General features: G+C 38.4%; 2 protein-coding genes across 2 annotated transcripts; one reads left to right on the top strand and one right to left on the bottom strand.

Moving 5' to 3' along the window:
• Positions 1 to 1,937: 1,937 nt before the first annotated feature.
• Positions 1,938 to 5,540, bottom strand: LOC116248386 (leucine-rich repeat protein 1-like). The gene is made up of 7 exons (XM_031621155.2): positions 5,165 to 5,540; positions 4,871 to 5,003; positions 4,342 to 4,413; positions 3,376 to 3,519; positions 3,182 to 3,253; positions 2,515 to 2,586; positions 1,938 to 2,287 (listed from the first exon to the last, which is right to left on the bottom strand). Exons 1-7 carry the CDS (start codon positions 5,229 to 5,231, stop codon positions 2,215 to 2,217), a joined length of 633 nt encoding a protein of 210 aa, XP_031477015.1. The 5' UTR covers positions 5,232 to 5,540; the 3' UTR covers positions 1,938 to 2,214.
• An 8,555-nt stretch (positions 5,541 to 14,095) lies between these two features.
• Positions 14,096 to 14,470, top strand: LOC116247574 (zinc finger protein KNUCKLES-like). The gene has a single exon (XM_031619747.1). It carries the CDS (start codon positions 14,096 to 14,098, stop codon positions 14,468 to 14,470), a length of 375 nt encoding a protein of 124 aa, XP_031475607.1.
• The last annotated feature ends 6,931 nt before the right edge of the window (positions 14,471 to 21,401 follow it).

The raw sequence follows: 21,401 nt of genomic DNA, 5'->3' as shown, positions 1-21,401 counted from the left end.
AAACCCAAGACTTAAAAGTTTTCTTGAGTCCAAAGAAGCTTTCTGCCACCCTTTGCTAGAGACTTATATAAAGCTTTTGTGTTTGATAAGGCTACCATTTTTAACTCTACACATCATTTTGTAGACTTCGCATCCAGCCCAATCTGCATCTGCAAACCCCTGAAGAAGAAGAGGATCTTTCGATGAGCTAAAGCGTAAATTAAAGTCGAATGTACTCTTGATGTATTGTGGAATCTGCTTCATGACCTTCTAATGATCTGGGGATCGATCATGCATGTATTAGCAGACTTTGTTTACTGAGATTGCAATGTCCGAACGAGCGAGACAAGTATATTATAAGGCCCCCACCATGCTTATGTAAAGAGTGACATCATTAAAAGAATCTCTTTCATTATGAACTTTGTTTGTGGAACTCATGGGTGTGGACAAATGGTTTGATTCGTCCATGCATGCCCTCTTTAAAAGATTAACAAGATAACTTCTTTGGTTCAAGTAGATCATGTCATTCTTGTGTAAGACTTCTACTCCAATAAAATAAAAAAAAATCCCAAATCTTTAACTGAGAATGTTTGCTTCAGCTGTTCAATAAGCTTGTTTATAGCAAGTTGAGAGCTACGGGTCATGATAAAATGTCGTTTACGTAGATCAAGACATAGATCTGTTTTTTCTTTGAAATATATAGGGAAAGATCGAAAATTGAGATGTGAAGACCTTGACTTTGAAGAAATTCACTCAACCAAGTGTACCATGCTTGTGGCCCTTGCTAAAGGCCAAAGACAATAAAATTCGAATAGTAATGGCTTTGTAACTGGATTTGAAAGTTTTAGAGAAGTCAATACCTGCCTCTTGAAGATATCCCTTGGCAATGAGTTGAGCATTATGCCTTGTTATGGTCCCATCAGAGTTATACTTTACTTTTTAAATCCACTTACACTTGATTACATTGAACTATTCTTCTTTGGGAATCAAGATGGACGTGTGATTTTGCTGTGGAGCTTGGAATTTCTTGTCTGTTGTATCATTCCATCTTTTGTAATAGAAAAAGCCAAAGCCTTTACCGGTGACAAATTTCACCGGCAGTAATAAGGTCACCACTCCAATAGACTTTTTGAAATAGAATTAATGCCAGTGCGTTTTCCGCTGTAGATTTTATTCATTTAAAAAAGCTTACAGCATTGCACCTGTGGGTGAAATTTCTGTTACTATAAGAGCTAGTGAACAGCATTTTAATAGCCAATTGCAGCATGACCCTGTTGCTTTACAGTTTTGCAGGCTTAGTGAAGGGATAACTCTTCAACTCGTAAAGTCGGTGATAAAAAGCAAATGAAATCCTCAAAAATAGAAAACAATGAAAAATACCTCTTCCAGGCAGCTGAGACATAGTCAAGCTGCCTTGCTCCATGATTAACAACCCTTCCCGATTACTTCTACTTTCTGCTTGCTAGGGAATGAGATTCGGCTTGTTGCTTGCTTCAAACGATTCTTCTGGCCATTCTTGAAATGTGGACTTATTAGACATTTGTAAAGGCTTAAATTCAATGATTTAAAACAAGCCATAAATGCAAACTTATCTTGCTATATGCCAATCAAATTTTTCTACGTCCCCTTCTGAGTTTCCAAACCGGGCTACGAATCGAACCAATTAGTTAAAGCCGGCCCACAAGCTGCATAGCTAGCCCTGTTTTTGACTGTTCGCTTGATTTTAACCCGTCTTTGAAATTCAAATAAACTAAAATGTCAAATCTTGTTAAAAAGAATTTAAGGCTTTTGACTTAGTCTGGGCGTAGTTGTGAACAAGGCAGAAAGGAAGCCACGACTAAGGTGTGAAGTTTAAGTTGCAGGTCTACGGTCTAGTGGCCAGAAGCACCAGAAGTGTGCAGGCTTCATCCATCTCTCTCTCTCTCTCTCTGCAGAAACAAAGAACAGCTACAGAGGCCTTCATGGTTTTGTTCACATTATAAGGAACAGGACGCATGATATAAAGCCACGCCAGGACTAACATTGCGTGCCTAACAAACTACAAGGACTCCCCAATTTTCAACATATATATATTCTTTCACAGGGCGAAAGTTTGGACGTAAGTCAAAAAACAGAGACACTTTTCATCACATGCAGCCCTCACTAACAACTCAAAAAACTGATTGAATTCATTGTTTGGTAGCCTTCTTTGTCTCCTTCCACCTCCAGGTCAGCAGACAACCAAATGTCATTGCTTCAGTTGCAGGCAAGGACGTAACTCACAGAACCGATCAGCTCTGGACCTTTCAGCCGTTGATTGTTCTCGAAACTGCAGACACCGTTCAATCAACACAGGCAACACATGCAAAGCCAGTCAATCAGGAGTCCAAGAACTGTACGCATAAACCACGCCACAGTAACACCTAACAGAAGTAATTTCTGAAAGAAGTTGATGGCACCCATTGTAGTTTCAAAACTCATTTTCATATATATATATATATATATATATATATAGAAAAAGAGAGAGAGAGAGAGGATGATGAATCTCATTCTCACCTCTTTTCCGAGAACTTGGAGAAGGAGCCTGAGGTAGGAATCGTACCACACAGGTCGTTGTCTGAAACCTCACTGGTAAAAGGAAAACCATAGTACTTGGTATCATGTCACAGTAAGAAATAAAAAACAGTATATGGTACACTCATTCAATAACTGTATACAGAACCAGTGGTGTCCAAAGCGACAGCAATATGTCCTCCAAGTTAGTACTCTCAAGAGTACAAAGTTCGGTTGAAAGTGAGAACTGGTGGTAGGAAGTGAGCTGTAAAGTGAACTGGATCATTTATCGAGGATGCCGTTTTAGTCCCCTGAGCTTTCTCATGCTGTTGTGAACACAAGTCACGGTCGAGCAATCAGAGTTTTCTCATGTTCTAAAGGACATTGCCATTCTAATCCTTTGATCATTTTCGAGGGCTGTTGCCAACCAACAAAAATACAAAAAAAAGGATACAATGGGAAATAGCATGAGTGAGGCCCAGATTGATCTCTTGTATTCCTATTTCCATGATTTCCCTAGTTCATTAAAAGCAGTTCCTGCTGTTGTTACAGAAACTACTGTGATTTTACAGTCTAAAGTGAACTACCAACCAATCTCAATGTCAATATTCTGTCTTTTATCTCATGGAAAGTTGATAAGAAGACAAAGAGCAGGAGATGAAGTGATTACAAAATTTTCAAGTTCTTCAGCTGTGTAAGTTCCCTGGGGATTCTGCCTGTCAATCTGTTCCTGTTCAACCTCCTGCTTATGCAAAGTTCAGACACCCAACATTAGCCACGACATATTGTGAAAAGGCCATACGAGAATCCGTATTCGATAAGAGCCATTTATGTGAACAGACAACAGGAAAAAGAGGGACTTACAGGAACCTCAATGAGGCAAGCTTGCTTAGCGATGGAGGGATGGTTCCTGTAAGGTTGTTACTGTACAGGTCCAGGCTTACAAGACGACTCAGCTTGCCAAGCTCTTCAGGAATGTTGCCAGTCAACTGATTCTTGTAAAGCTCACTGCAGAGGGCGGAATGGGAAACATGAGCTGAAAACAGAAGGGTACTTTGGCCATTTCCATTTCTATATAGTGTCATTATGTTCTTGGGCAGCGAACTTGATAGGGAGGCAAGACAATGAGGAGCATTGGAGATGCCCAAATTGCCCCACCAAATATGAATCAACTCATGCAGATACACAGAGACAGAAATGGCATTGGAAACAGAGGAACGAGCATAGAAAGAGATAAAAAGATGATTACATGATCTTTTTAGCCTGTTGTGGCTATATCCTGGAGGGGCACAGACTGCATGAAAAAAGATGAGTGGTGCAGAGCCTAGACTGTGAGACTCAAACATTACACAAGTCTAACTGGAGTCCCAAAGGAACTCATCATTTTATTACCTGCACTCTGTAGTCTGTTCTGCAGACCTCAAAAAAAGATAGTTTTTTTCTTTTCCCTGGTCTCCCATGGAAAGTAGGTTGTTTTTGGTAGTCTCTTCTTAAGTTTTGATTTTAGCTCTTTCTTTACCATCATACTAGCGTCCCTGCAATTCTGCAACTGCTCCCAAGAAAGGTTGAAAATTTTAAATATGATATTTCTATCGAAGGAACTCCAACTTAATAACGTAAAGTCTTAGTAAGATCTTTTTCCTGTTCTTCAATAATATTATCATCAATGCACTGAGAAAACTGTCACGAACATATGTATAGCCTCAACCATCTTCAGACTCTTGTACAATAATACGGGAATGGGTACTGTCGTCCTTTAGGAGAACTTTTTAATATCTAAAACACCAAGAGTGACCAAATTGTCCTTAAGAAAAGGCAAGAATGACTCACAGGTACTGGAGACGCTCCAACCTGCCTAGCTCTGGCACCAGCCTTCCAGATAGCCTTGCATTCCCGAGGTCCCTGCCAGAAGAAAAAGGTGAAAATGAAAGAAAGACGCAGGAGGGTAGTCTTGTCAATGCTCAACATATTTTTTTTTTGCCCCTAAAACCCTGATCAGATTGAAAGCACTAAGCACACAGATCAATGAAGGTTGTATGACGCTATTGCCCTTCTCTGTTTAGAAAAACAGAAAGCATTCCAAGAAATGCAGAAGGCCCATGAATAAGACCAGAGAACTACTGATCCTAGTCCTATCAAAGTTGTCGCTAAAATCGTGATCTGCCAAACAGAACTTGAGTGACAGAGGCAAGATGTTCCGTCATAATTTTGATGTGATAAGAGCATATACATACACGCAGTTGGCAGTTGCTCCATTCCAATTGCATTAAGAAGTGAGCGACAGGATGAAAATGGCAACGAAGTGATGTTCAGAAAAAGGAAAATGAAGAGAGAGAAAGAGAGATTAATGAGTGTTTACAGTCTGGTGACTCGGTTATCTTGATCGCAGGTGACATGAAACCAGGTGCAGGGGTTAACCAAGGTTGGGTCCCAACTCTGGAGCACGTTGGCGGGGTCGTGAAGAGCTCTCCTCAAAGCATAGAGTGCATCCCCTGCACAGACCAAAATAAGAAAATCTTATTAGCATGACAAAAACACAGAGAAAAGAACAACAAAGATCAGGGAATCCGTCACTCTGTTCGACAGAAGCTGTTCTGTGAAGAAGAAGAAGAAGAAGCAGCAGCAGAAGAAAAATAATAGGAAGGGAATTTACCTTCAACGTTGGCCTTCAGAGGGTTGAGAACGGAAGAGAGCAGAAGACCCACAAACCAGAAAGCCATTGAGAGAGAGAGAGAGAGAGACGCAAGAAGGCAGTTGTGGGAACAATTTATAGAAGCTTTACAGTAAAAAGGTGGTAGCAGGAAATGGTAAATATATAATAATCATGAGCACCAATTTCTAAGAAGCACGAAAAAATTGCCCTTGTTCGCCATTTTCTCTGGCTCTGGAAACCACATTTAGCTGTTTTTTATTTCCTCCGAGGGAAGCTATCGGTGTCATGCTTTTGGGGATGCACTCTGACGGTCAGTGGGACTGCTACCTGAAGGCGTACGCGTACCGTCCATCTTCGATTGAATGGTCTGGATTTGTATGTTTGCCGCCATTTCCGGTCAACCGTTCTTGGTCCGCCGGCAGCTAAACTCAGGCGATCGTCTACCAAGTAGGGTTTGTAAGCGGCCACGTTTCATGATCTTGTCAATTTCTAATTATCCGATTTCATTTTGCTCCGAACTAGCTCTAATGCCCATTTACAGTTAAGGATAGTTCATCAAGATTGGATATTGCCATTTCATAAGAACTGCAGTTTCAGATTTCTTACATTAATACTTAGTAGCATATTTTGGATAAACAAGACGCAGTTTAAGATTTCTTACATTTCATTAGTACTTTGAACTCTCTACGTATCATTCTTCTAAAATAAATGAATTGACAACAACAAGGCATTCTAAGCCAATACTGATATTGAACAATTAAAACATGATCATATTATGATCATGATAAGGCAATCAGCTAATTCGAACTGATTAGTAACCTTACGGATATGGTAGTTTGTCTTATAAAATTAAGATTCCTAAGTTTTTGAACCAATAAATCCTCCAATCTTCATGATCAGGCAACCAAAATCATACACAGATCAAAATGGCGGAAGGATTTCTAACAACATGAACTTGATCGTTCAGGCATCACATGCAAATATAAACTATAAAGTGAGTGTAAGCCATCATCATCAACTTAAATTTAATTTGTTTTTTAAAAGAAGATTTTAATGATACATTCAATGCAAGCCGACATTTCTGAGTCTTTTTGAAAAATGGTCCGTTTCGAAAATCAATTCTGACAATATTAGTCACGTATGCTTTCGTTAGCCCTTTGATCCAAAACCATTTATTCGTAGGGTAAACCATATGACCACCATTAACGGGAAGGGTCTGACCCGATTTGGTTCACATGTCCTCATTGCCAGTTTAATCATTCAATGTCTCGAAGTTTGGATCCCGAACCATCCATCGGATAAAAACTAGGTTGGTCCGGACACGTCTTGGGATGCTTCCAATAAAAGTGGCCGTTCAAGGAGATTTCGCATCTGCAATTAATTGTCTCGTCCTAATGAATCTGCTCAGAAATCCACAAGAACTGGATCGCAATTCTGACCCGACCCATTGGCTCAAAACCACGGCCAACTATGGACTTCTGCTTTAAAGGGAAAACCCATCGGTTTGATTGGATTTACATTGGGTTATTTTGTTTGTTATTTCTTTTTTAATTAACCAACCGAACACCCGATTGACATACTATTAGTAGGATTCTGTCGAGATTTGAATGGTCTTGTGGAACTATAGGTGAACACGAGCTTGAACTCCGCTCAAAACCTCAAGCTCGACAGAAGCAACTTGGGTTCGACTCAGCAATTACGTGTTGAGCTTGAGCTCGACTAGATTAAGACTCGACAAACTTGTTTGCATAGAATTGATATTCTCTTTATGTTCAACTCGAATTCGACTCGATTAAAACTCGACAAACTTGTAAAATTATTTGAATATATCGACTTGATTAAGGCTCGAGCTCAACTCGATAGTTCCGTGTTGAGCTCAAACTTAAGTCGATTATTTGAACGAATCGACTCATGAACTCGAGCTCGAACTTGTTAAGCAAATGACTCGACTCAAACTCGTTCAGTTAAAGCTTGTTCACCCTTATACGAAACCAAATGGTTTGGATTCAAAACCAAAATTTCTCATTGGCCAAAGTGAGGAGGAAAGCCTTTAGGAGATCCACGATGATGCTATAAAAAATATGTCTGAATCGACAAATGCATCGAATCTTCAGCAAACCAGGGAAGAAATACCACACGTCAATTTTAAACTATTTCTGAATATTAAAAAATCATTAAGTTTGATTAGTTTTATATGTTTTCTGTTTTTTCTGGAGAAAAATCAGTTTGATTTTTTTTTTTAAACGGAAGTGAGAACCAATTTTAACGAATTTCTATGTGTACGCACATCAGCCTAGCCAGTTTTTGGACGAGTTTTTTTTCTATCAATCTATTTTTTTCTCTTTCTTTTTTCTAAGTTAGAACGAAAGCAGCGCAACAAAAAAATGTACATCAACTTCAAGAAAGGAAAAAAAGACTTAGAACAAGAAGAAAAGCGTGACTGGTGTTCTTTCCAATACAAAAGAGATGACGTTAAATGAAACAAACAATACATCGTCAAGTTCGAGTTAATTTATCGATCGGCATATTCCCACATCTCGGTCTCGCGTGTGAAACTTGTTTTTATAATCACGACTCCCGAGGCACTCATTTGTCATATGCATGGATTCTTTGGGATCTAATGTAAAAAGAAGTGTCCAATTATCACACTTTCGGGCAGCGGGCAGGCTCCCTTCGTGTTGGTGAGGGGCGAATAGTGGCGGAGTTAGTGTAGGCAATTGCCCACACCAGCTACAACATGGCTCCACCACTGGTGCTGGTCTAAAATGTATCAAAAAATCGCCGAAGCCTAACTTAGAGATTTTTTAGATTTGGGTGGAGATATTATGAAAATGCTGTAGTCTTTCCCTCTTTTCTTCTAGTTTATGTCACTTTAGGGCTTGGATGGAAAGTTGGATGTGCAATTAAAGTGTCATGTATCAATCGTTTGCAATTTAAAACTAACAACTAGATTTTCACCAATCCACGAGTTCAATCCAGCTATACTATGCCTCTTGAGGTGACAGAATTACAGGAGTATGCATTGGAAATGTCATTCAATTAGACACACACGGAACAAATATTCCATCACACTAGTTCACAAAAATCAGATATAACAAGAAAAGTAACATCTGATTAAGAGATTGAATGAGGTCTAGATTTAGGAAATATCATTTTGGTCGGATTTAGATTCGAATTAAGTTTCAAATAAGTACATGATCAAATAATAAACTTCAAGATGGCTGATTAAAAGTTTCCATATCTAATGTCCAATATTTTGGAGGTTGATTCCTGACATACCATAATGCAATCTAGATTTGGTTATGAATTTGAAAGCTGGATTTTGATTCCGTTGAATGTTTAAAACGTAGGATTCTAATTGTGAATTAAGAGTCAAATTCAAATATGACAAAAACTTTGCCTTATTTGGTTTCAATCTGAATACATATATAGATATCAGATATGATAAGGTTACGACTAGTTCGAATTTGATCTATTGACATCCATCCCTAGTATTTAGATTATAAACATAAATTTTGGGCCCGAGGGATTTTCATCCTTTTTCAAAAAGTTTTCCTTTTAGTTTTCATTTTTGTCTCCTGCCATCTGATCCTTGTGTGTTTTTTTTATCATAATTGGCAAACTCCCCGGACTGACTCGAGAATCATTGGAGTAAGTTCGGATTGCTTATAAATTTGACCACGAGTCAAGGTTTGCGCTGACTCGCTGCTAACTCGGTTAGACCGCCCCTGACTCACGCTCCCGATTCCCCTGCATAAGTATACATTATGGTTATTTGAATACTTGAGCGAATTGACAAGTCTAACTCACTGTTCCAATGATCTGGTCATCGGCTAATCCGAGTTTAATCACGGGTTTACCAACTATGGTTTTTTATATATCATCCGGCCTGTGCATTTTAAAAGTTCAAGGCTTCTTGGTTTCTCGTAGAGACGGAAGATTCCGAGGCCCAACCAGAAAGGTTGGGATTCGATCCATTGCCCACTAACTTTTGTTCCATGGTACGATGACTACGATCTCCGCAATGAATCCGGGTCAATTGGGACTAGGATCCATTATCCAATTACCCATATGACAGGAAAGAAGCTTACAAGCTAAAGAGATGCAGATGAGCATTGTAGAAACAAGCAGGCTGTTGCCAAGCGAAAGAGACAGTGGTTCATCTCCTTTGGGAATACAGTCCCCCAAATCAGTGCAGGAAATATACAACGGAATGATGTTTTGTGGTTATTCACACAAGGAATGATGTTTGCTTCCCGAATATCACCTTTAACATTTTGTTTGATGTGCCTGTCTTATGTCCCAGGCATCAGTCCTTCTCCACAAGTTCCATTGCTTCATATGATTGTTACATGGGCATGCTGTACTGTTTCTTCAGCACCTTGCTGGAGTTTTTAGTAACGTTGAGATCTCATTCTTTTTTTTTCTCTCTCTCTAGACCAGAACCCCCTCTGATCTCAAATCCAGGGCTAATCAAATGTATCCTTAAGTTTTTCTTTAATCCATTCTATAGAAATTAAAAAAAACAAGAAGGAGAAAATTCCTTGTGCACATTGCCTTGAGGAGCATAACATAGCCGGTCAGATTCACCGACCAATGAAAGTCTAGTTGACTGTTGATTCTCGTGAATGCAACTCTACTGAGCTGCAAATAGTGGGTGCATGTCGCTTAGTTGATGGGTGCCTTGCTTCCTATCCACGTTCCAAGGCATCCCTAGACTCCAAGGAAAGGAGGAGGGGCTTCGGCCTCTTTGGGGTGTTTCCCTCCATTATGATACGCCATATTAGTGCGGCTATTAATGGAATGGATAGATTAATCTGAGATTTCTTGAAATCTCTTTAAATTGAAAAAATCGAGGTGCCACTGTTTGCATCCCTTTGTTCCAATCAAGGAATAGCAAAAATGAAAGCTTATTGGTACTGCACATATCCATTATGAAAATCAGATCTACAAATTTGGCTTTATAAGATTTTAAAAATTAGTGTTTTTAATTTTCTCAAATTTAAATTCAATTTAAACATCAAAGCTTAAAGAGTTTTTTTTTTTTTTTTTCTTACAATCTTCTGTTTTCAAATTTTACGAATCTATTTATATGATTAAATCTATGCAAAGCAACTTAAAGTATTGGGAAGGATGCACGGATCTACTTGGAGTACTCAACTAATATGCTTCAACAAACATAATAGTGTCAACATTTTAATGTGCTTATGACTTACCGAACATCCTTTAGTTCAAGTTGATTTTATAAAAAATCTTGACTTTCTTTTTACGTTCAAATTTTAGTGTCACAAGAGTCGTTAAATCATAAATAGTGAAGCAGGCCAGGAGCTAAAACTAGGGCTGCACACGAGCAGAGTCGAGCTTGAGCTTGGCCAGCTCCAGCTCGAGCTCGACACGAGCTTCACAACTCTCCAACTCAAGCTTGACTCGAGAAACTGTATTTGAGCTCGAGCTCTACTCGTCAGCCAGTTTAAACTCATTTATCCTGGTCATTGAAAAGCAAAAGCAAAGAGTGAAGGGAGATACTTATTCATGGTTGATATCATGTAAGAACAAGTGAAAAGAAAAGGGACATAATGAGTCTCTTGAAATCGCCCTCGACGACAAAAATTAATCGATTCAAAGATTGAAACAGCAAATGCAAAGATTAGCAAAAAGAAAAGGTTGATAGAAGAGAATCCATACTGCTCTACGACAAAAGGCGATGGCAGATTCATAACCAAATGTCTTGATGCAAACATCAACGATCTTAATCGAAAGGAAAAAGTCGAGAGAAGAGCAGATATACTAGAGGGAGAATGACGCAATGGTAGATTCATACGCAAATGTATTGAAGTAGGCATCAACAATCTTCTTGGACTGCTTATTGACCTTGATTTGAAGCTTCAAGACATTGCTGCAAGCAGAGACATTTTTGTTGAAGGAGCTTACGGTTGAAGAAAGAACCTCGTTGCCGCTGACAATTCCTAGAGCCCTCCTTGCTTTCAAGCCCAACATCTCTCTCTGGTGATCTCTTGGTGAGGAGAATGAAGGAGAAAACCTAACCCCAGTGGACGAACGAAAGAGAAATCCTAACCTGCTAGCCCAGAGGGAGAGAGAGAGAGAGATATTAGGGTTTTGAAAGATTCGGACCCTGAGTTTTGCTCGACTTTTAAGTTTTAACCAGCTCATTCATACATTCAAGTGGTTTATTAAAGGTCATGCTCGACTCAGTTGTACATAACTAGTCGAGTCGAGCTTAAACGAGTTGAGTGCCTTCAACTCAAACTCAACTCATTTAATGGCTTGATCCTAAGTTTGAGCTCGACCTCGACTCATTTATAAATGAGTCGAGCTCGAGTCGAGTTTATACGAGTGAGTTCGAGTACAGCCCGAGTTAGCTCGACTCGTTGTGCAGACCTAACTAAAACTATCATTCCCATGTATCAAGTGATCTATTTGTTGGCGTCAATTTTTAGTTTTCCTGATTACTATTTCTGTTGTAACCATGCACATTCGGATATATATATATATATATATATATATATATATTCTCTGTCTCTCATATCATCTTTTTGGAAAAAGGAAGGTGGCGTTTTTAGAACATATGTTTCAAAAAAATGTGTTTTAAGAACACTATTTTTTTAGAGCGAGAAAACAGATTATTTGGTTTTATATACCTAAGGAAGCACCGTCTCTCAACCTAGGTTGTAAACTTTTTTATTTTCTGTTTACGTATATTTTTCTTCCACTTTCTATATTATTTGTATTTCCCTAGTTTACCCAATAAATATGAGATCTTAAAATTTTTCCTCTCAGATTATTGGATAACTGTTAATTCTAAAACCAGTAAATACTTCATTGCACTGTTGCATATCTCAAAGGATTTTGGGAGGTTGGAGGCCTCTAATTCCTACTTTAGATGATAACTTATTAATTTATGAAAGTCAGTACGTCACATACATTGGGAGAAATTTAGTTTATAACTTATTAATTTTGTGTGAAAAGAGAACAAATTAGAATTTTAGAGAATATGAAAGACCATGCAAGATTTTGCAAAAATAGCTTGCTTTCCAGGTGCGCGGGAAAAAATCCCATAGCCCAAGTGACACCGAAACATTTTTCCCTTTCTATCATCTTCCATGGTTCAGGATTGGTTTTGGTGCCTCAAGATAATGCTCTCGTTATTCTTCGAGTTGCGTATTGGTACCTCCTTACACAACACAACTAGTTGATGCTACGAGCGTTCAAAATAAAAACTGGCCACCTTTCAACCTTATCCCATCCATTGCACCGAACATCCTTCAACATATAAAAAAGACTTGCTCTTAAGAAAATGCCATTTTAGGGAAAAAAGTATTTTTTTATGCTTTAACGAGAATTTTACAAAAAAAACATTTTTACATTTTGATAGAATAACAAAGGCATACACACTTGAATTATAGTTTCCTTTACTTAGTCTATTAAAAAGGATGTAGTTAATGAAAGAAATTCAAAATTATGGGAGCTTCTGTTAGTAACCCAAGATGTTCGGATTCAATAAAACACAAACCTAATGATTGTATTAGTCCGTATATGCAGGACAAGTATGTTCCTCGAAATGATAAAAAACTGTTTTTTTTGTTATATTCATGTTGTTATCTCATGTCTATTATCTTATATGTTTGGCATTATTTCTTGTTGTTATTTCATGCCACCAATGTCATTATCTCAAACACTATGGGTATGAAAGATAATAGGCACTAGAATACAATGTTGTCATTCAAGTAAATATATATATATTAGTAATAGGGTCCACCTTCCTATGCATGGGCTAATATCGTTTGGCTGACATATATTGTTTCTTTTGTTATTTCATTTTCATATTAACTAAAGTATTCTAAATTATTTTTTAGTTCAAAAAAAATAAGTGACCGATACAGCCATATTGACGGCATATATCAGCCTATACTATCCGATACGCGAATGCCATATTGGCAACATTGTCGTTTCCTTAATAGCAGTCAAATGGAGTGAAGATGAGAAAGAATCCTCCCCACGAGAGAAGGGAGACAGAGGGAGGAGCTCTCGTGCCCGATCTGCACCGGCAACAACGACGCAGGCTAGCTGCACAGAGCCGGTCTGACACCACGGAGCCGGCGACGCCGCCCTTCTTCCATCCCCATTTGATCCCTTCCCCCTCTCCTTTTCATTATTTTTGCAGTGCAGAGTGTTCTGGGCAGCCAGGTTTCTCTCCTGCCAACAACACAATGCAATTTCCTTTAACTCTTAGCAGTGTTGCTCGCTTTGGTTAACACGTGAACATGTGGAGAGAAAGAGAGATGGGAATTGGGGTTACGGTTGCCGGAAAGGAGGCGACGGCCACTCCCAAATAAAGACGGCCAATGAAGTTCAAGCTCTCCTCCGATTCCGCCAATGGGGTCTTTCTCCTCTGCACTCTCTCTCTCTCAAGGTGAACAGCTAGCATGTGTTGCTGTGATCCATGGCTGACACCAATTGGCCGAACCAGTGGGGATACAAGACGCCCTGCAGCTGCTGCTGCGACCCATCATTCATAGCTCTCCCTATGTCTTACATCTGAAAGGGAAAGATTTTTGTTCAAGAGAAAAAGGAGATGGTGGAAATGAAGAAATCATAAGCCCACCGATCCAGATTTCCTCTTAAAGCAAACCTTTGGACCTCCCATTTGGCGGTCATGAACTTTCACCATGATTAGAACCCTAAGAGCTTCCTCTGCAAATTTCTTGCCAATCAGGAAGCAAGCACGTTCTTCTCCAGCGCATCAGAAAAGAAGGAAAAGGACGAAAAATAATGAGGTAAAAATCGAGACAGGGCTGCTTAAAGGGTAATACAGTCATATTCTAGCATCACGCATGGTACTGTAAACGGAACGGGAACAAGATATAAGAGAGAAAAAGAAGCAATGTAAGAGTGTTCTTGCACCCATTTTCCATGGCAGAACCTGCCCTCTTCAGCTTCTTCCATGGCAGCAGCAGCACCGCCGCCGCCACCACCGTCGGCCCTGCCTCCCCAAGCGGCAACCCCATGCAAGGCCCTGGCGTGGATGCTTCTAGAATGTTTTCCTGTCTCTATTGTTCTCGAAAGTTCTGCACCTCCCAGGCCCTTGGTGGCCACCAGAATGCTCACAAGAAGGAAAGGGCGGCGGCAAGAAGAAGCTTCGCCTCTTCTCCACCTTCTGCGCCGCCATCTCTACGCGCCAACCTCAATCTGAACTGCCAGCGGGTTTCTGCTCAGCACCACCATGGCGAAGAGGACAAGGGCATCGCGTCTTCCAGCTCCAACCTCGACTTGACCTTGCATCTGTAACGCCCTGCGTCTTGTTCCTGGCCGCTGCTTCTTTCTTGGGTTTCTTCTTATGTTTTGAACCACGTTAGGTCGGTTTGCTTCTGTTGTATTCGATAGGAGTTTGTAAATCTTTGGGTTCTAAGTTCTAACGTTGCACCTCCCTCATCATGGAAAAAACAGTGGGCTTTCGTTCCATTTGTTTAAGTAAAAGAATGCTTGGTTGTATGAAAAATCAAAGACCCATTTATCAGCACATTGGTGCTGCATGGTTCTTCTTCTCCACGTTTTTACTCACAGAGGAACTGGTAGATGTGATTTCTTTCGCTTCTACCTCCGGTTGATTAGAATCTCCAATTGCTTGGTTAATGTTGTACGAGCTCATGGCTCTGTTTTCTGACGATGGTTGCTTTCTCCTTCTCATTTTCTTCAAAAACTGGGCATGCTTTCTCCTTCTCATTTTCTGCAAAAATTGGGCACATCAAATTCATCAAACTCCAACAATGTGGTAGTTCTTGGTTTTGCATATGAGCTTTAGTTCCTTCATCCTGAGGCATGACCACCATCTCACAAACATAGTGAGAGAGAGAGTGTGTGTACTGCGCGCATGCGATTATGTGTGTGTGCAGCGTGGGTACTATCAGAGTTTCTTGGAAGGTGGCGGCTCATATCGTACGAATTGGAGAGGTTGTGGGAGTGGCAAGAATCAGGATATTGGGCAAACAGCTTTATGCCTGTCGTTGCCATTTGATCTTTCGTGCATGCGTGAGCCTTTCTCCTCTATGCGTTTTAAAAGACAACAGAACAAAATTAAAATCCTTGCTATTTGGTTTGATATCGATGAAGTAGGATTCTTCCATTAATAACGCATGTAGTTGACACTATGACATTTAAAATGGAAATCGACTGCCTACCATATCTTATTTAATTCAAAGTTCACATTTAGTGTTAGCCTGACTTCCATTTCCCGTTAAATTCCAAATTCTTGGCCATGTTAATTTCATAAATAAATAGATTCTGATATGCTAAACAGTTCAGCTAGCATGGACAACAAAGGAAAAGCACGAAGTTAATGCTTTGATTATAACCTTACTAATATGGCCTAAAACTTTTCCTAAGGTTCCTTTTTTTTTTTGGATAATTGCAAACACGTTGATGAAATTTTAATTGGTATCTAAAAATGTAGAAATTTAAAAATTTTTGCCTGTAAAATGTACATACCAATTTTCATAGGCCAAAAAATTCAAATTATAATTATGTCTTCGTAAAAAATTTGCCCTTTCATGATTAAAAAAAGCATAATCCATTTCATTTTATAGGCTTTTTGCACATTTAGATGGATCTACGTGGACAAAATACATATAAAGGTACGCAAAGCGCACATATGATGGTAGGGATTTTGTGAATGGATCTGACACACCAAGTTACGAACCTGAATTTGAAACCATTTGACTGGATCAAAGAAATCCAGATCCAAATGTTATTGATTGGATTGATATTTGATATGCAGATAACCAACTCCAAAGTTGAGTTTGGCAGCGCCATCTGTCTAAGATTTATATGATAACCAACCCAATCCAACAATACAAAAATGTTATTCCATTGCCAGTTAGATTTGTATTTAGTTTAGATTAGAATTGTGAAAATCTGATATAGAAAACAAATTGCCTGATTTTTATGTTTCCACAAGGTGTGGTCTCTCTCGATCGATCGATATATATATAGATGTTTCCTACTTATATACTTTACGTTGTTTTGATTGGTTCTGCTCTTACCAGTGCAGATGTAGATGCAACCCTACCGCTTTCCTTTTCTTCTTCATGTTTTTCTTGATTCTCTTCCAATAAGGAAAGAACAAACTGCAGGAACTCCAATGAGCTCATTTTATTTGCATGCGTCTGTCTTCTCCTTTTCTCATTGAGAAAATCGATTTCTATTTCTGGGTAGTCCCAGTCCGGAGAGAGGGTGGAAGCGAGGCTCTCTTCCATTGCTCATCGTTTATACCGTTCTCCTGTTCTATACCTGAAAGATCTGCGGAACAGAAAATCCTTGGCCGTGTTTCTGTCTCTTTTCTTGCCTCTTCTGTGCTTGCCTGTAGAGAAAGAGCGAGAAAATATTAGTTGATCAATTCATAATTGTCAATGGCTAGTAGCAATTGATACCATAGCATGTGATAAAAGTAAGGTTGACAAGGGAACTGCATTCATTATATATATATATATATATATATAGATATATATATATATATATATATCAGCAGCCATTAGCGTGACCTTCGGCGATGATAATTTGATACAATTTCATTCCGTCTCTCTTACCTTTGTTTCTTCCTCTCTTTTTGACTGGGTGGTTGATGTTTGCTGGAAAGAATGTCAGGTAGGCCGATGGCATTAATGTGACCCCATTTTTTTTTCCTCCTCTCTTATCTTTTATTTTTCATTTTATAAGCTTTATGAATTGCAAGTCAAGATTTACATTCTTTCAAACACGAATAGGAGAAAAAAAAAAAAAAAACAAAAACTCTGGAACTTCGGCTTTTGAATTTTTATAAAATTCTATTATAGTTTGAAGAAATATATTTTTTTGTCTTAAGGTTTTTCAAGTTAGAGATCATACATCTCTAGTTAATTTCAATTTATGGAAAAACCTACATAAATACTTAATTCATATAATTTAGTTTCCTAAATCATCTTATTATTTTTTTATATTTTATATTTTTTAAGGATATTAAACATTTCAGAATTGTGAGCCTGATGCTTACGCGTCACATCTTGTGCAGCACAAGATGAGTAGGTTCAATATTGACTGGGCAGCATCTAGTTATTCCTTGGTCAGTGCATAAAACTAGTCAGACTCTGGAAGTATTTCCAAGGACGGCACCTGACATTGGGAGAAAATCGGATTTTATGCAACCCTGTCAGTGGTGTTGAAGCCAAGAGTGTTGTTTTCAGTATGAAGAAAAACAAGGCACCTGAGCCTGACCGGTTTCCGGTAGACTTTTTTTCCCCCCCCAAAAATTCCGGCTGATTGTGGGCTAGGATGTTGTAGCACCAACCACAGATTTTATGAGATTGGAAAAAATGGTAAAGACTACGAATATGTCACAAATTGTGTTGATTTCAAAGGTGAATGAAGCTATCAATAGTCCGGGTTATACATCTATCGCATTTTGTAATACTATTTACAAAATTATTACTAGAATCATGGTGAAATGGATGAATCGTATTTGTGGAATTCATTGTGGAATTCGAGAATTAAACTTCTCATATTTGATGAAATGGAATTGTTTTATCAACACAAAGAATTTTTGTTTCCAAAATTATAAACTCATTCTTGAATCAAAATTTTGGAATTGTGATTCTACCTCAGGGGTAAAATTACGATTGTAAAATTTTTAGAATTTTTTTCATCTCCTTATGTTACATGTCATGATCATGGCTCTAATTCATCAATTCTAGAATTTTAATTCTTGTTTCATCAAGCACATCATTTTCAATTCTGGAGTCAAAATTTCAGGCTATCAAAGACAAAGGGAAACTAGAACTGAAATTTATAGATTGAGGTGGGCTTTGGTTTCTAAAATTTTTAATTCTAAAATGAAAATTCAAGGTCGTCAAATGCCCCTCTAGTGATCTAGGTCCTTTTAAGAAGGTTGCAGTAGGAGAAGGCTAATAATCCAATTCAGGTGCCAAAAATTGCAGGGATTAAAGTTGCAGCGCTCGCCTACTTTATGCAAATGCAGGGAGGATTTGTTTGGTATATAGGATATGGATTTAAGAGTAAATCGGGTCTGAATCTATTTGATCGGACATTTAGTTAAATTCGAATCTGAATCCAATAGGATGCCAATTCTAAATCCAAATCCAATTCAATTTCTTAACCAGATGTTAATTTTTTTTTCCATTCCGATTTCATAAGCAATTCTTTTGAAAAGAAAATCTAAATCGAATTTATTGGCTTCTATAATTATAATTTATGCTAATTTTCCATAGCTATACTCCAGTTGAGCAGTTGTACATAACTGAATATTATTTGAACAGTTGCTAGGTCCGGAAAAGACAGAAATTACAAAAGATAGATATTTGGTCCGACCCATTTGCCAGCAAACGCAGTAGGTAAGCTAAACTGAGTTGATCGTAATACCGGGCCTTCCCAGCAGAATCCGTGCATGTTTTCATATTAATTTCATGATGTTGACTGAAACTAAAACAAGCGAAACTTTGCACATGGAATCAACTTCATTATTAAAATCAGAAACCAGTCAACTTTCATTGCGTTCTCACTAGATTCTCCGACAAACTGATATTTTATACAACCGCAACATACTCATATATATATATATATATATATATATATATATATATATATATATATATATATATATATATATATATATATATATATATATATATATTATACACCAATCTCTCTCTCTCTCTCTCTCTCTCTCTCTATATATATATATATATATATATATATATATATATATATATATATATATATATATATGTATATGTATCATGTTATGTATACAGTCAACTTTTATCTCTTTAATTGTTTTCAATCAACCAGCTTTACCATAAATCTATTGGTGGCATGCTGCTTGTTCGATAGTAGATTAAATAATGTGACATTGAGGTAAGGCTAGTCATGTACCCATTCATAAATGTTATTCTAAAAGTATGTATGACGTATGGCTTAGTAATTAAAGGACTAGAGATCGACCAAGTCCGGGCTTCGACCTTGTCGGCTCTTGACCAGTCGGCCTTGGTGCTGATTTGGGCCTCACTGTTGGCCTTCATTATTTTTGTAGACAAAGTCTTCGCTCACACTTGAAAAATGAGCAGGTCTGATGGATAGCTGCCTACACATACCCACATCTAGCTCGGCCGCTACTAATCGAGGATCCCATACTCTTGGCTATACTTCAGTGGCGGAGCCACCTGTTGGCTGGTGTAGGTTATTGGTCACATTGACCCAACAAAAATCTTATTATAACGTCTTAAGATTACATTGTCATGATTCAAAAATTACATGCTCTGGCGACACCAAACTTATGATGCCAACTAAGTGCGTCTTAGTGAAAAAATCCTAGCTCGCTATACCATCAAATACTCTTCAGTTAAAAATTTTTGGCTCTACCACCCATGGTCACCTTCACCGATAATGGCATGCTCTTGCCGGCCATTTACTGCTAGCTGGACCCTTTTGTGTGAGTATGGAGACTATTTCATCTTACTACCCAGAGAAAAGCTGAAGTATCCACCAAACCCCTTATTATCTCATACAAACACATGGCTTACTTTTGATGTCTTGGGATGTCGAATATTTTATCCTACTACACAAAAGAGCACTGAAGCCCCTACCGAACTCTTGGTCTTTTTAAGATACATGATCTACTTTTGATGTGTCATGATGAAGACATGCTTTAACAGTGTCATTAGCCTATTCTTTTCCGATACAAAGGGTTGATGCCCTTAGAATTCAAAAACGAAAACTGATCGCCTACCAGCCCCGCTTCGACGGTTGTACCAACCTTTCGAATTCGAAAACAGTACTAAGTGGACCATTTAGTTCGACAAGACCTGTAGGAATTTGATCTCACAGAAAGTTGCATTGTAAGCCAAGACAATGATAATTTGGATGCATCTTTGTGGTGGGGATGCATTGGAAGTGTGGCTTCCGCGGTCTCACTCGGTCCTCAACAACTCTTCTCCCCAATCTCGCGTGGTCTTTTGTTCCTTCCTCGCGGCTGCGTGGCAGCACATTGACCACGTCACGTGTTCACTTTTCTTTAAGAAAGGAAATGATAGAAAAAATCTGTCCATCCACCGTTTGCATTATCCTAAAACCAGATAGTGGACGTGGTTTCAGAGACAAGAAAACAAGCATTGTATGGACAAGACCAGGTCTTTAAAGGTGCGTTTAATTTTACTCCTAATATAAAGTCCTGGGATCCAAGAACCCTGGATTTAAGATCAAATCCTCCTCTTCTGATCTAAAATTTAACCTTTTCTCAATGCAAACAAGCACAATAAGGATTTCAAATGTGGATTGATTTTAGATGTGATGTAATATCCTTAGTTTGATAGATTTTACCATGTATCTTTTACCACATCAGCGAAACCATACCATGTCAGATCCATATTAGATTCGCGGTACTTTTCGAATTTCGAGTAATCAAACGCTCCCTAAAGTGATTTGGCATCATGCAGACAGACAATATTAGTGGTCAACAAATTTGGTCTTAGTGTTAGATGTGAGCCATGAAATTCTTGATTTTTTTAACATTGGTCGTGTTTTTCTCTGGATGTAAATGGTCCGCACATGGTTTTGGGATGTTGGTTTTATTCGTTTGTGGTACTCAATTTGATTTGAGTTTGATTTGTGATCTACTGAACTTATCTGAATTTCTGTGGCTACACCTAAAGAACATGCACCATCAGGGTGTGTTTTGATAGCCTTGTGTTTGATAGCCTTGAATCTCAGAGCTAAGGTTGATCTCAAATCCCTTTTGTGTGGGACCAAAAGCGTAATCAAACGCCCGATTTCACCTAACGTGTAAACTTAGGGTTTTCAGTGTGTGGCCAAGACTTTGAGAAGATCATTTAGTGATTTCAGGTCACATTTCATCCCATATGAGCGATAAATAAACAACCACATTGCAGATTTTTCTACATTGTCCTTTTTATTAGTGATTTTTAACTGATTCCACTTTTGCCTTTATAGGAGAGGGCTTCACTTAAACATTAAGGGTATTTTTGTCATTTCAACTCCATACCACACGGTCTCCTGTTAGAAGCTTTAATATTTAAATGATGGATGTTGTAATGAGGGTGGGCACTTGCCAATGGATTTCAATAAGGAAAATAATACAATTAAAATCCTTTCTTAGTTAAATTTAGTGCCCTTGTATTGCTTCCTAAACTAATTTTTAGCGCTGTCCTTTGGCCAA

The sequence above is a fragment of the Nymphaea colorata genome, chromosome 2, assembly GCF_008831285.2.
Source record: "Nymphaea colorata isolate Beijing-Zhang1983 chromosome 2, ASM883128v2, whole genome shotgun sequence".
Taxonomy (NCBI): Eukaryota; Viridiplantae; Streptophyta; class Magnoliopsida; order Nymphaeales; family Nymphaeaceae; genus Nymphaea; species Nymphaea colorata.
This window is presented reverse-complemented; position numbering and strand designations above follow the sequence as displayed.